The sequence below is a fragment of the Pogona vitticeps genome, chromosome 1, assembly GCF_051106095.1.
Source record: "Pogona vitticeps strain Pit_001003342236 chromosome 1, PviZW2.1, whole genome shotgun sequence".
Taxonomy (NCBI): Eukaryota; Metazoa; Chordata; class Lepidosauria; order Squamata; family Agamidae; genus Pogona; species Pogona vitticeps.
In genome coordinates, this window is record NC_135783.1 from 145,437,763 (window position 1) to 145,453,998 (window position 16,236).

Here is a 16,236-nt window from a genome sequence, read left to right on the forward strand (position 1 = left end):
TTTTTGAAACTTGAACTATTCATGCTCTTGGCATATTATGGCCTCATAAATCTTTTATATATATACAGCTACTCCCAGGATGCATCTACATTGACTATATTGCAGAATTTCTCTGGTTGTCATCAATACATATACAGTATAGGGCAAAAGCCTATTGGTGCAGTTTCACCACAGGGCGTCAGACATAATTAAATTAATTTAATTTAAAGCTTCCTATCTTCCTCCTTTTAAGTTTCAAGGCTCCTTAAGGCTCTTTTTCTCCTTTGGGAGCTTCAGAACAGGGTGGGGGAGATGCTTTAAAAGTCAAAAAGTGCCACTGGATCATTGCTGAGGGTCCCAATGGCAGCAATCCTATTGTGACTTTTTATTTAAAAAAAACAAAAGCTACCAAAGGCTACTCAGGGCAAACGGGGGCTCCAGAACCTAAAAGAAATGTGTTATGAAACTTTTAATTACTTCAGATTATTTCTGGCGCCCTAATCTAGTTTATACTAGCACCAGGTTACACAACGGGATGGTGCCCACTGTAACAGTAATGGTTAAAGGAGTGTCACATAGCAGAATTAAAAGGGGGGGGGAGCTAGAATAGCAGCTGTGCAATTAATGCAACAGTTATACTTCCTTGTTTAATGTTGTGCTACATGAATGCAGTTAATCTCTTAAATTTGTAGTGAAATTGGGACCACTACAGAAGCCTTGATCAAAAACTAAATCAGGGGCAGGGGGATTTGGGTGTGTGTGTGCTCCGGGTGCTTTGGACTTCCGTTCCCACAATACTGGCCAAGCTGATGGGAATTGAACATCCAAAACATCGAGTGTGCATAGGGTTCCCCAGCTTTGGCCTTGCACATGCAGGTGCAGTTTCCATTGCCTTTCAGAATTGGAACTCAAAAATGCCCTGTTGCTGAGCATCTGCATCACAGAAAAAGGGGGGAAGAATATGGTATCTGTAAATCGGATCCAGACTTTGCATTTTATACAAGTACTTTTAAAGAGAATTATGTTCAAAGTTTCCTTCCCTCCCATATTTAATGTACTCTCTTCTCTTGGCTTAAGATAATTTCCAGATACTAGAATTACACACTGTTGGTTGTCTGGTGTGTGCTGAAAATAAAGAGAATAAACCCATTATTGTGACCATTTTTTTACTGGAATGTTTTTTCTTAACAAATCTGAGGCATACCAGCAAGTAGTTTCATTTAACGGTTTACTACAGGAAATCTTTAGCAATATACAGTGTGGTGTTTGTAAGTGTGCATGCATGGATAAACATTAATACACATGTGGTAAATATATAATAAAAAGTATACCGTATTTTTCCATTTATAACATGTCCCCATTTATAAGAAAAGCCCCCTTTTTTCTAACCCCCCAAATTAGGAAAACTTAGTTTTGAGGATTTAGCCTCTGAGCTCAGAATGTTGGACATTTTGTCTCTGTTGAATCTTGAGCCTATTGGAAGTGTGTTCCAATCGGTTTGTTCAGGATCAGTTGACATCAGTTCCATAAGGCTCGTGACTGGAGGAAGCTAAGTCTCCTGACTGTAGGAAACTAAGCCTCGTGGCTGAAGGAAGCCTGTTTACAGAGGTAAGGTATGTACTATTTTGTTCTCTCCTCAGTTATCTCAGCTTACTTCTGTGTAAAAGACACCCCTCAATTTTTAGGGTACTGATTTTAGGAAAAAGTAGTGTCTTATAGATGGAAAAATACGGTAGGTTCTCTTAGGTAAGTGACAGTACAGAACCCTGTAAACACCAAATATTGTAGTCAGCTATACAGCATGGCTATATAGCACGCTGTAATTTCAAATTGCAATTTTGTTATCCACACACCACATTTCAGATAAAAATTTAAATTGCTATATATCAGCTTTATTTATTGAATAATTTATATTCTACCCTTCTTCACACAACAAAAAGAAATCCACCATATCTCACAACTTGCATGAAAATACTGTCCAATAAATATACAATTAAAAATCATAATTCCAAGTTAAGGAATAAATAATAAGTACTGAATTATAACTCAGTGAGTGGCAATTCAATTCCCCACAGTGCCTCCCAAGAAAAGAGCCAGCCTGTGGGACCTTGGGGACACTACACAGTCCCAGGACCACCCCCAGAAGAAGGAACTAATACACTATTTCTGAGCCGTGCCTACCTAGAAAACCCCAGAAAGGGTCACTGTAAGTTAAAATTGACTTGATGGCACACAACTATTATTAATAAATTATAAGTACAATAAATACATCAAATACAAACAACCCTCCCCCAAAAAATCCTTTTCAGCTGGTGCCTAAATTAAAACGGTGATGGAGACAAATGTATAGCTATTAAAAGGGAGTTCCACAGCCAGGGTACCACAATCCAGAAAGTCCTGTGGCTGCCTGTTCTGTGGGCCACATTCTTCAAGGGCATCACAAACAGACCCCCCTGGCGAGGCTTAAACCTTGGTTTGGTCAGTACTGGAGAGTGATCCTTCAGGCAGCTGTGTCCTGAACCATTAAAGGCTTCAGAACTTGGCATTAACACCCTAAATTGCCTCTGAAGAATCCTAAGCAGACTCGCAAAATGCCTGGGGAATGAAGTAGAACATGTTGAAGGTTCCCCATGCTTCCCTATAAAATCAGCTCAAGATCTCAACCTCTAGGATACAATGGTTGTAATTCCACTTCAGAAGTGCTAGCAAATAGCCTTCATAGCTATACTGAATTAAGTAAATTTTCTTTTTATTACACTGATAATAGCTTGGAGCTGTTTACCTCTGTCACACACATTCTGTAAACATGTCTCTTGGACAGTCTGAAGGAAGACTAGGTTGAGATGCGTTGTCCAAAAGCAGATGCTGCTATCATCTGAAGGACTTTGGTACAAATTAATGAGCAATTCTATAAACTGAGCTAAATAACTTGTCCAAGTGCATAGCATTCACAGCAGGCACTGATAAAATACAAAGATGACGTACAATGAAACAGAAACTGAAGCTGCAGGACTTCATTATATGACACTGCAAAAACAATGACCCAGTTTTGTTTCTACTTCTAGAAGCACTAGAAACAACACCCATATATTTTGTGTATTCATGCCAATGAGACTTCTCCTGAGTAAACAAAGAGCCCCCCCCCCCATGTTTATGCTTTGGTTAACATTCTACATTGTGTTTAATAGGAAAAAAATGTGACTGGTGATACAATAAAATAAATTGTTGAATCAGCATAGCAAACAGGCTTAAACAGACGGAGTAAACATGCTGGTGTACAAACTCTACTAGTCATATAATTTAAACGTTATTTGCTGAAAGGTCCTGCAGTTCGCATGGAGTGATAACATTCTGGAAAAAAAACAGACTGATAATTCAAGGCAATATCTATAATACAGCAAAACATCACACAACTGTAAAATGCAGTGCATAAAATACAGTGAGAATTCAGTTTTAATTATGCCCAGTGAAAGGATAACTGGCAAACTGTCCCAGCTGGATGATGTTAGTTCAGTTGTGAGCTGTGCCGGCTTGGCCTGAAGACTGGCTGCTCCTGACTAGACTCTGGGAAGAACATTCCCTCAGCATTTCTATTGAGCTGGTAGTGAGATCCACACTTTGAGAAGAAAGCTTCCTGTATGCGCCAGTAGAACTGACAGCATCCAGTATTTTGGAAGAACTGCTGCTTCTATCGTTACAGCTGACGCTAGCATCTCTTATGACTATCTCCTGCAGAGTATCAAACGTTAATGGGATAAAGTCTTCGTTATCTGCTGTGAGAACAATCCAGGATAAACCTGTAGAAGACATAAGATTCAGATTGCTTTTCAGGAACACAGACATTCTAAATATATTTTGGGTATTACAAGGCAGGACTGTCATCCTCAGTGAAGTGAAAATTTAAGAGCATCAAAACAAACAGCTACGTGTGGCAGACTTGTCATCTGAAACGGGAAACCTCTAGCCATTTCTCCCGTGCTACATCTGGAAGATGACAAGTTCAGGCAGTTATACCTTTTAAATTAATGTTGCTAGTACAAGACATGTCCAACTGGCCAATAAGGCTCTAATTCATTTCCAGGAGAAGCAACAGAGAAATACCAATAAACCAATCCGGAACTAGTGATGATGACTAGCAACTGGCAATATCTGTGTTGATCTGATTATACCAATGCGCTGAGGAGCCAGCACTGCTAACAGGACAGGTGAAATGGAAGCTGAAATCCATTCTTTTCCCCCCTCTTGCTGTCTAGCAGTTCCACAAACAGCGTTGGCACTGCAGTCTGGCTGCCCAGGACTTCAAATATTCCTTAGTGAATATATACCCTGTTCCCCTGAAAATAAGCCCTAATAATATGATAAATAATAAATAAATAATATTATTTTTTCAGGATGCTCGTAATATAAGCCCTATCCCCAAAATAAACCACAGTTAAGTGAAACCCCACCCTCCACCATTGTGCAGCAACCAGAATAAGATTATTCAAATACAGTCATGTCATTTGAATAAACGTAGATTGTTATACATGAAAAAAAATAAAACATCTCCTGACAATAAGCCTTAATGTGTTTTTTGGAGAATAAATAAATATAAGACCCTGTCTTATTTTTGGGGAAACGTGGTATATTCACTATATTTCTTTCCATTTCCACAATCCTCATTTAAGTGATTGTGGAAACCATGGAAATATGATTGTTGGGGAGCAGGAAGTATACTCTGTTCTTCATTTCTGAGAGAACCTTGCTAATTGCCGTTCAGTAAAAGATAGGAAGAGATACATGGCCACAATGTAGCATATATACCTTCAGTCCTACTGTATTCAAATGGCACCTTGCTATGGCAGTGTTAAGGGGGGATTTGGATGTATACACTGCCCAGAGGAGAGAGTCTTCACATAATGAAGACCGTGATTGTGAGGCTAGGGTGGGGTGGGGTGGGGTGGGAAGCCATGCGTGCTCTCCTGAGCTTTGGGTAGAAGGTAAAGGGTAGCTGTACTAACCACAGTAGCAATGCAGTACAAGAAGGCTGACAGATACACAGACATGGGGAAACCATTCCAGAAATGCCATTACTTAAATACATAAGAATAAATCCTTTGGATTAGACCAAAGCCCTACATGATTCCATATCCCAAATGGCCCCACCACAGATGCTCATGGGAGGCCCACAAGCGAGACATGAGAACAAAGGTATGCACATTCTCACCTTCCTCAGAAAAGAGTCTCTTTTACTGGATGTAATATATAGCCATTGTGACTAGCAACCATTGGTATCCTTACCCTCCATGAACTTGCCTAATCTTTTAAAGCTGTCACCAACTTTAAGGTTGGCAGCTATTATTACTACCGCTTGCAGTAGCAAATTCCATAGCTTAACTATGCTATACTGAGTGAAGAAGGGCAATAAACAGCTTTTTATAATCTGCTACCTAAAAATGTATTTTTAATAAGGGTAAAATGGCTGTGTCCAAATGTTTTGCTCTGCTGGCACCTCAGGTAGACAGACATCTTGTTAGCATTTCAACAGAAATGTGAACTCCCAGAGCATAAAGGTATCACTTGATTCAAGAGGTAGATTCAAGCGGTTACCAGTCATTCCTCTCACATTTTACATCAAAGCTTTAAAAGCAGCTTCATGCAGTACAAGTAATTTTAGGAACTGCTTAGAAATGTAGTTCTTGCTAGCAGTTTCATTTACTGGTTATATAACACTGTGTTGCAAGAACACCATGAGTAGATTGCAGCTTATAACCATGTGAACCTTTAATCTTTCTGCTTAATGCCTTATTTGAACTCAACTTAAGGCCAATACCATGCAAGATTTTCAAAATATCTCTATGGACGCAAGTCTGTATAGATAGCACATTAAATACAGATTAGTTAAGTCACACTAAAGTTACACTAAGAAGACTGCCCCAAGCTACAATTTTAGAAGATACACTTTCAGAACTGAATAATGTGAAATAAATCTGAAGTTACCTTCAGATTCACAGTAGTGATAACTGCTTATTTTTGCTGCAACAGACAAACATGGCAACTCTGTGGAAATCGCTGTTTATTTGAATCAAGGAGTGGAATGTTTTCTTTGATATTCCAAAGGTCACACCCTACTGGAGTGTTTGTAAGGCGCACATAACTTGGCATAGCTAATTGTTGCTAACTGACAAAGTGCAGGGTGTATCTTGGCCACCTGCCCAAATGCACTACTACTGAGATACGCCTCAGTACCTTGTCAATTCATCACAATTTACTAGGCCAAGTCTCAAAAACCTTATCTGAATCCCAATTGAATTCTGGGCCATATCTGAGTTTTGAAAGAAAGCAGCAACCATACACAAAAATAAAAGGTTCCAATCATTTTTTGACAGGCATATTGCCCTCTTTCACCTCAGTGCAGTATTTCCACTAAATATCATCTTTCTGGTGAACAAAACTTACCATGCTGCATTTCAACAAGAGACAAATTGAAAAGCTGCTGAATGACACTCAGGCGAAGTTTACCATCACAGAGGATGACAGCTCGCTTTTCCGGTGCAACTGTTCCAGAAGACTCTTTCTATTGAAGGACAGAAATTTTAGATCTGGAGTGTTCAAGGCAGTTTTGCTTCATCCCATTCCCATGCGTCCAGCTGCAACATGGCTGACCAGCATGTGCATCATCTTGCTAGGCAAGGTTTGAAAACCCAAACAGAACCAGTACTCAGGGGCTGTGCCAAGGAAGGCATTTGGGCAACTGGACCAGAGGTTGGAAGCATTCTTTTTTTGGAACTGAGCTCCCAAGAGTGCCCCAGCAACACGGCCGGTTGCCACGCTGACTGGAGGACTCTGTGATTGGAATACAATTTTTCTAACCTTTGGACTAGACCTGTAAACATCTCCCCATCAGAGAAGTGAGATCAATTCGGCCCCTGCTGATCAGCTACTAGGGCCAAGGATAAGGGGATCCAATCTAGGTCATCTCTCTTTTTCTGCCTTCAATAAGCAATTCTCATCTATCGTAGGGGTGGCCAGACTTCAGGCAGGCAAAATCTTTGTTCGTTTACTAACACCCTGAGATTCACCTGGTGCAAAAAGACATACACTTCAAATCTGCAACTTTTATTTTGAATACCAGTCTTTCCGAATGAAAATTCAGTCCTGGTTAGGACAAGCTGTCTTCATTTCTACTATCCAATACAGCAGTGTTCCCCAACCTTGGGCCTCCAGATGTTCTTGGACTACAACTCCCAGAACTCTTCAGTATCACCTCTGCTGGCCAGGATTTCTGGGAGTTGAAGTCCAAGAACATCCGGAGGCCCAAGGTTGGGGACCACTGCTGTACAGTGGGGAAGGGGGTCATTTGTGGCTATTCTCGTTAACACATCTGGGTGTTCAACATCTTTGTCAATCTGTGGGAAGAGGCACAGAGGTCTCTCAGGACAGGTGAGGAGCATGTGGCCTCATGGGCCGGATGTGGCTCCTCTGCCTGTCTTTGGGTTCCCCAACAACAAATCTGCTGCTGCGCTACTGACATGCACTGCCATGGCAGGGGATGGGGGGAATTTTTCCTTTAAAACAAGCCACGAAAGGAGTATCAACCTTGTTTTTAAACCAACTGCCAGTCGCAGAAATAAAATTTCATTTAAAAATGAAGTACACACTCCCTGCTCTGTTTTTCCCCCCCCCCTCCGCCGTGGTGGTAGCAGCAAGAGATTACACCGTACTGACATTATGGCAACAGTCAGGGCTGCTTCAGCCGCACACCAGCCTGCAGCTCCCGGTGGACTGTAAATAGCCCCCGCTACTAATAGACATGGTGTGCCTCTGCTCCAGATATACCTTCTGCATGCCCCCACTTTCCACAACAGAGTGCTGTAATCTCTAACTTGCTTGCAAAGATTTGCTGGTCAGTGCAGGCCATCATCCTTCCAGACTGAGTCACCTTTTTTTTAACCTTGTCCTTCCTCCAAAAGAGCTGAGCTAGCAGAACTGATTCTTCCTTTCCACTGGCTCAGTTTTATCCTCAAAGCCACAATCCCGAGATGAAGTTCAGATGAATGACAGTCACCGACCCAAGGGGACTCAGTACATTTTGTGATGGTGGAGATCCGAATCAGAGTCTCCCTACTTTCTTCTGTCACTCCAATTAGTGTTTTCATGTTAGCTCTCAATGCACATTTCTGGAATCATAAGAATACTTACAACCTCTTTTAGACGGCATTTTAGACATCACCACACAGTCACCCCTTTTCTTTGTACCAATAAAGATTCCAAAAAGGTCCTGGTCACAGGCCTCCCCAGGTTTCAGAGGCCTTTGTCTCTGCTCCCCTCAAGAATAGCCTTCAGCTAGATTTTGACAGGGAAATGTCTGACCTTCCTTCAACCATGGTGAAGCAAATCAGCACTGTTAAAAGGATACACTTTTATCTGAAGAAAGGAAGATCACTAGCATTTTAAGCATTTAGGAACACCCATGAATATATACCTAGATTTTATTTAAAAGTTACCTGATAAGTGATGTTAACAAAAGAGGGTTCATGAAAAGATGGGTATCGTGGCAGAGTTTTCTTTCCGGACTTCAGAAGTTCAGTTACTTCAAAAAGCTGGTGATGCAGTTCTGTAAAGCTGCTGCACAACCTCTCCAGATTTTTAGAGATATAACTGGTTTCTTTTTCACTTCTCAGCACGTTCGTTTTTGAGGAATTTGGCATCCCATGAGAACTGTGCACTGTCTTACTGGGTGAAACAGAGATGTTTGATATCCCTGGAGAAGATTCCAGTCCTTGAAGAACCAATGAACGATTCGTCGGCTCAATATCTAAAGTTTCAAAGGGCTGTGGGAAATCCTTGGGAATCTTTTTCTCCTTGGTGTCAACCACAGTTGTCAACAGGTGTTGCTCGGTTGCAGGGTTCTTAATTTCTTCTACAAGTTTCCTTCTGTTTCTAGGAGACTGAAGAATGGTGCAACCTGGAAGCACCAAGCCATCGCTTAGAGGGTGAGTATCTGAAGCGTGAGTTTCAATGGTCTCTCGCTTTGTGAAGCAAACCTGGGTAGCACCAGCAACTACAGAGGAACCTTCTTTGCCCACAACGTCTTTGATCATCAAACGGAGAATGTACTTGTCTGAGCGTGAAGATGGAAGAAAAGCAGGATCCATTAATTTCTGTTTTCCAACCAATATCAGCAAGAGTTTATCAGTAAGGAAACATAAGCCTTTGGGCCTCTCGCTTTTCTCCAGCTGAATCTGCTGAATGTTGGGCAAATGGGACATCATTAAAGAGTAAGCTAAAATTAAATTACAAGTGTTAGAAGCTACTGCAACAGTCTGTGTTTTAAAATCAAACGTCATTATATCTGGGACCAGAATGCCTGGAATGCTGACCTTCTTGGTGGCTGTGACTTTTCTTTCAAACGTCACCAAGACCAGGTGTGAGGCATCTTGGCCGCTTCCCGTGAGGTAATCTTTGGGCTTCAGATGAGTGAGAGAACTGTTATCCGATCGCTGTTTGCTGGAAGAAAGATGAGTAAGATCCACAGGCGAAGATGCAGAAGGTACCGTTGACGCAGCTTTTTCTTGGTCCGGCAGCTTTTTCCCACCATCCGTGGAGGTCTCTTCTTCATAACCTAATGAGGTAGTTTGGGAGGGAACAGAGTTTCTGACCTCAGGGGGGATTTCAAACGAACTGCCTGCATTTAATGTACATATCTTATCAAGAGGAAGCTCAGTGGCAACAGCCACTTGAGGACCCAAAGTGGCTTCAATTGCACAAATGTAGCCTCCCACATCAAAGACTGGGCAAAAAGAGCAGGCATTTAATGTTTTCTGTTCATCATCCCAAATGTAGGAATGCAGAGCACTGCCTATCCCCACCACCAAGCGGTCGCCTTCCTCGGTCCAACAAGCACAGTGGATGAGACCTGTTCCCTTAATATCGGCTTTTATTCTGGAGCTGTTGAGCCGAACCGAGTGCAGCACCGAAGTGTCTCGTGTCGTCAGCACGGCCAAAATCTCTTTGCTTGGATGCCACACGCAGCCCTGGGGAAGTATGGGAAACAGTTCACTGATTTCGCTAATCTGATAAACCATTAGTTTGTTCCTTTCGGAAGCACTGTAACACAGCTGCCACATGGTGATGTGTTTCTTATGCTGAATAGCAAGAAGCGTCGGCAGATCCGGGGCAGAAGAGGGGCCCCAGTAAAGCCCGTGGACATGTTCAAACTGACCAACCACATTGGAGTTGCCGAATTTAGGCTCTCCATTTTGTAGATATAAAGATGTCAGTATCACTTGTTTTCCATCTGTCCAGGCAAGCCCATGCACGGGATGAATGGCCTGGTACAAGGCATTGAGGCCAGTTCTTAGCAGTTTTCCTTTTCCCAGTTCCATACTTAGGTTCTAATGGAATTCATCTGTAAAGAAAACAAATAAGAGTTTTAAAATCTCCTGTTTTTAAAGTTGGTTTTTCTCATCCCATATACTATTGCAAAACACAAGAGGCTGAGCCAGAGGTGGAGCATGCAGAGTAGTGGTTTCCTTGGGAGGAAATGGACTTCTTGGAAGTAACTCTACTCACTAGAAGACCTAAAGTGGTATCATCCATAGCTGAGCAGCAGCAGTATATCAGCCTTTGGTCTGTCCAAGCTCACGGCTGAATGCAACACCTCTCCAGGTGCTGCTTGTTGTGACTTCCCTACTGTGACTAACTTTGGACTGGTTTGATTGTGCCTCTTAAATCTCTCTGCTGGCTTGCTATTACTTTGGGGTTATGCTTTGGCTTTCCCTCACCTGGTTCACCTGAAATGCTGGCAGGACTCTTATCTGTTTAACTCTCCTTTGACTATTGAATCTGCTTTTGGATTCCTTTGGTCTGCTTATTTGCTGTACATGTACTAGCATTAGATCACCCAAGACTTGCCAATGGAATTGCCTGGCCTGGGAAGAGGATAGTAACATGCAATTGTGTTTATTGTGAGTTGCCCAGAGGTGTTTTTCTGGCAACAGATGGGTAAACAATGCTGAACTAAATGGATTGGTGGCTTATCTTATATTTTTCTCAGTTTAAAATCCTAATCCTTGAGTTAAATGAATATTACATGGTGATTAACAACAGCCAGATAATAGAACTCTGTTAATTTGATGGAAATGATCTTCCACAAACTGCAAAGTGTCTATGATATTCATACATGAATCAATAAAGCAAAGCTAACATAAAATAAAAATTGGCCTGTTGATATATCATATATTAACCATCATTAGAAATTAGGGAGAGGAAAATCAAACTAAGAAAGAATACAGTGCCTTTGTCTCCTACCCACCATCAATAATCATTGAAATTATATTTTATAAAGAATGTGCTATGATCATTCTACCATGACTTTTGTTAGTCACTTTATTTAGTTTATTGCTCCTCTTGGTTTATATTAAGGCAGTACCTAAGTTCTTAAAAGATTTTGTATATTTTAGTTCAATCATCAACCAAATGAAGAAATTCCAACCAAGAAATCAGAATACTGAGACTTGGAAGGGCAGCTATGAAGAAACTAGAAAACAGTCTTAAAAATAAGCCTGTGTCACTGGAGACCAAAGTCATCTTTACTGTGGTATTCCTGATTAATATATGCAGATGACAAAGTTGAACGGTGAAGAAAGGTGACAGGCGAAAGAAATCAATTAATTGAAAATGTGATATCGGAGAAAAACTGCATGGAAATAAAAATAAGGGGATGCAAGATCAAATCAAGCCTGGAGTCTCTCTAGAAGCAATAATTAAGATAAGACAATCTTACTTATCATGAAAAGCCAAGACTCAATGGAAAACACAATGGGGAAAGTTGAAAGAAGCAGGAAAAGAAGACCAAATATGGGGATCGATTGGCTCAATACAAGAAGCCACAGCCTTGAATTTACAAGGTCATTAATTTGCCATGTTGCCATAAGCTGGAAGTGACTTGACAGCACATAAGTTCTTAAAAGAAATGGCATTTCTCAAGTGACTTTATATCTGACAGCCACATTTCACTGAAGCAGAGAATATAAGTATACCCCATGCTTGGTTAGGAAAAGTGAAAAAGCATTAAGATAACAGATATGTGGTAACGACTGTCTTTTACAGAGTGAGTTGTTACTTTTCCAAGAATTGAGATGGCTTTTTATAAAATCAGTCTTGTATAAAATATCATGCTCTGATTAAGGGTCTCTTCACAAATTATGTTTTTATGCAGATCTTTAGGATATCTTAGATGTATTGTACATACAGCAAGAATCCGATAAGCATCCAATTGCAATTATCATACATGTATTCTTATCATACAGGCAGAACCAGAAGCAGCTGCCTCTCAAAGTTCATCATTCGTGTCAAACCAAACTTTGTCTTTCAAAAAGAGAAGAATGGTCTGAAGAAACTGGGGAGGAGGCATTTTAGGTCTCTGGCTGTGAAGCCTAAGGATTGGAGTTCGATTCCTCCACTGTGCCTCCTTGACAGAGGCTGGACTCCATAATCCATAGGGTAACTTCTAGCTTTGCAGTTCAGAGATTATTATTATTATTATTGTTGTTGTTGTTGTTGTTGTTGTTGTTGTTGTTGTTGAAGGGGGGAAGGGGAAGGAGACTAGTTTTGGTACCTTGTCCTGTTCCACTGCCATCCCCATCTCCCAGCATATTTTTGTATGTGTACATGCATGTATACACTGGCATCAGGGCAAGACCCAGTCACAAATGGAAAAAAATCCAGCTAGCTGCCACACCATGGTTGACTGTTGTTTCTGGCCTCCTGGCTGTGTGTGTTTGGCTGCCTCACATACCTTTCTGCTTGAGGTCCCTGAAGAACTGGAGAAAGACGGCAGGCCAAGAGATGCAGGGAAGAAGCCATGCAGATCTGGCTGAGACTCACTCTGTGCATCCAGGTAGGATTGTGTGCCATGGTTATAGGAAAGGATGTGACCACGTCTTAGTGGTGACTAAGATGGGGAAAATGTGCTGTGTATGCATACTCCCTCCCTACATGCCTTCTTGAGTATAAAATAAATGCTATGACTTTTTCTCATCTTTTTGCATGGTCTGTTTCCTTGAGTGATCAGTTTTGCATGTGTTCTGAATACTCTGTCATGGACCTTCACCTCTTCTCCTTCCAAGCTTCAGTGTTCCCATATGTGAAATCAGCAAATGTTTTCTATAATGCCTTATAAAGACATAACTGCTTATTGTTGTGGATAGATACAATGTGTATGTGTGTTTGTGTGTGCGCGTCTGTCTGTGTCCAGATGAGGCTGGAGCACAGCTCTCCGCGTGAATAAGGGTCAAGGCGAATGGGAGTTGTAATCCAACGTGGGGAAAAGGAGAACCCTTTAAAGGAAAGCGAGCCGGGTAAGATCGGGGGACTCGGTGGTCTTCCTCTTCGGGCAGGTGAACAGTTAAATTGATGGGTCAGATCCTGCTCCGCCTCCGCCCATCATCCGCCACCGCAGTGCCTCGGTTGCTCCGGGGGTCGCCCTCCCACCGACCCAACCGCTCCCACCGCGGGTGACCCCGCCTCCTCACTCACGCTCGCCTCTCTTTGATGCCACCCACCACCACCACCCTCTGACCCCCCTTACCTCTCTCCCAGGTACATATGTCCGGCGGCCCTTCGGTTCCAAAACCTCGCCCCCTTCCCGCGCGCCCCTCCAGGGATCAGCCCTTTTCCGGACCGCCAGCCGTGCACGAGAAGAGAACGAGGAAGAGCGGCCGGGTACCATGCTCTAGCGCCGATCCGCCGCAAGGGGCGCTGCCCTTCGGAGGCCTTTCCGCCCCCCCCTTCCAAAGACGGCTGTCTATGGTAAACGGCCGTTACAAAGAGGGGGCGTGGCCCACGTCCGGACGCACGCGTCACTTTCCTCACGATCCTCATTCGTCATCACCGGAACTCTAGCTGGCTGCCCATTGGTCTCTGTGATCTAACAAACGTCCCCTTGCGACTAGCGTCTCACATATACGCACTCACTCCCAAGCGCTGCTTGTCATGCCGTTGAGCGGCTGTTTGCGCGTGCCTGGGTGCACGCCGGGGTGTGCGTGCGCATCGTGTTGAGCGCGCGGGGGCGGGGGGGGCAGCGGGGGCGGAGGCGGAGAGAGAAGCGTTGACGGTATTTTGGGGGGGGGGGCCCGGAGAGGGAGAGGTTCGTTTGGAGAGACGGCTGGTCCTCGGTCGACTTTATAGGCACCCAAAGTCTCCCCTCGTTACTAGTTCCTCGTTACTTCCGTTACTTGTTGGTGTTTGTCGGGTTTTTCCACGACGAGGCGCCCGCGGCGGCTCACAAGAATACCAAACACGCCTTTACTTTCGAGCGAAGTAGCTGTGTGGTCCAAACAAAATAAAATACGTTTTTTTAATTTGTATTTTATTTTCTCGGTGTCCTCTGACGCTGTAAGATGCGGGGGCTAGGAGCCCGCTCTCTTCCTCAGGAAAAGAGGAGGACGCCCCGCTGTGAACTGATTCCCACCTTGTCACCTGCTTATGGGCCTTCTTAAGTGACGTGCGTGGGTGTGGAGTTGGGGGAGCATCGAATACGTCTGGTCTGACCCTTTGGGTGCCTTCGGGTGGCTTCCTGTTACTCAGCCAGCAGCTCCTCTGACTTCACGACCCGTTACTTCGTCGCCAGCCGTCAATATGAATAAGTATAATAGGAAGCTGAGTAATGGGACATAGGGCCTTCCAGATGTTGCTGGAACATCATCCCTGGCCAGGCAAGCTAATAGAGGAGTTGTAGTTTGTAAAGGAGATCCTCTTGGAGCGCCACACAAGTCCTCCCCCCCCCCCCCGCCCTTAAAGCCTTGTATTAGGCGGTGGGGGAGTTAGACCCAAGGAATCCTTGGAAGTTATGACTCACCAAATCCCCACAGATTCAAGAGGCCTACCGTGGTGCGATTTATGGCGCTAAGCAGCAGAGTTTCAGAGATTAATGTCTCCACTGTTTTAATACAGAGACAACAAAGTTTCTCTCTACCTCTCATTTTCTGCCTCACGGGAGAACTGTCCTAGCCAGGAGATTCATTTGATTAACTGCCAGACCTCGTATTTTTAAAATAAGGGAACAGCCATTATTGCTTCTTTGCCCTAACAGACTTCAGTGCAACCTGACATTTCTCTTGCACCTGGCAGGGATTAATCCCATGGAAGCCTGCTAAAAATCTCACCTCCCTTTTAAGACGGTCAGAAATTTGGTCCCAGCATTCTGCCCAACCTTTTCTCCACCTTTTGGTTAACAGAGTTCTGAATAATTCAAAAAAATATTCAGGACTTCTTGATGGTTTGTTATGTTACCCTACTGTAGCTCTAAAACAATGTTTAAAATGTCATTTAGAATTAGAGTTAAAATTAATTTTAACAGGTTTCTGTCTTAATGTATTGCAGAGGGAACTTTCAGCATTATTTTGAAGATTCTTCAGTGCTTGCTAATGTTTCAACATTTTAGGGCACCACTTGGACTTAGAGAAATTGCTGTGCTTCTCTGGTTCTCCAGGCAATGAGACAAATATGGCAAATGGTGCAGAAGAAGTAGGAGTTAGAATTTTGTGTGTGACGAATACCCCCATCTCAAATCTCCACCCATTCCCATGTGATAACAGGGCTCATGGGTTCAATGGCTACAATCCTGTTGCTTTTTTACACACTGTGACGAAAACCCTAAGATATGCATTGTAAGTTATGAATTATTAATACATTATGTTAATGTGTTTAAGAGGAGGGGCTGAGAGATGTTAAAACGCAGAGTCTGAGGGGAGAGAGTTAAGTGAGTCAGGGGGAGTCTGTGTTAGGAATCTGAGAGAGAAGGATAGTTTGGGGTCTCAGGAGTGATTAGTCTGACTGGAAACTGATAATTACTATAGAAGGTTAATATTGAAGCTTGATGAAACTTGAAGATTGTGCCTATGAATTGTTCCAGAAACCAACTGTAATCAATGAACCTGTTCTATTAAAAAGTCCTGAATGGACCTACATATTTTCTGAGCAAAGTAAGTTGATAAGGAGATTGACTGGTGGTAGCGTGTCAAGAGGTTTTTCGTTTACTTTTGTGAGCTTTGTGTTTGGGGAGACAAACGGGCCATGAGGGTGAATGTCACAATTGGTGTCCAGTAGTGGGATATGAAACAATCCAGTCAAGACAGAAGTTTAAAAGTGAATTTTTTTGAGTTGTGGGTGCCTTTTAGTTAGAGGTCTGTGGTGAAGAAATGGGTGACCTGCTACAGCGTTTGTGGAAAAGTTTAGTGGCAGGGCTTCTGATCCCAGATCTGGCGGGAACTA

General features: G+C 42.9%; 1 protein-coding gene across 1 annotated transcript; it reads right to left on the reverse strand.

Moving 5' to 3' along the window:
- Positions 1-1,128: 1,128 nt before the first annotated feature.
- LOC110076143 (WD repeat and coiled-coil-containing protein) lies at positions 1,129-13,708 on the reverse strand. Its single transcript, XM_020788065.3, has 4 exons — positions 13,553-13,708; positions 8,466-10,369; positions 6,418-6,535; positions 1,129-3,776 (listed from the first exon to the last, which is right to left on the reverse strand). Exons 2-4 carry the CDS (start codon positions 10,344-10,346, stop codon positions 3,490-3,492), a joined length of 2,286 nt encoding a protein of 761 aa, XP_020643724.3. The 5' UTR covers positions 10,347-10,369; positions 13,553-13,708; the 3' UTR covers positions 1,129-3,489.
- Between the last annotated feature and the right edge of the window lie 2,528 nt (positions 13,709-16,236).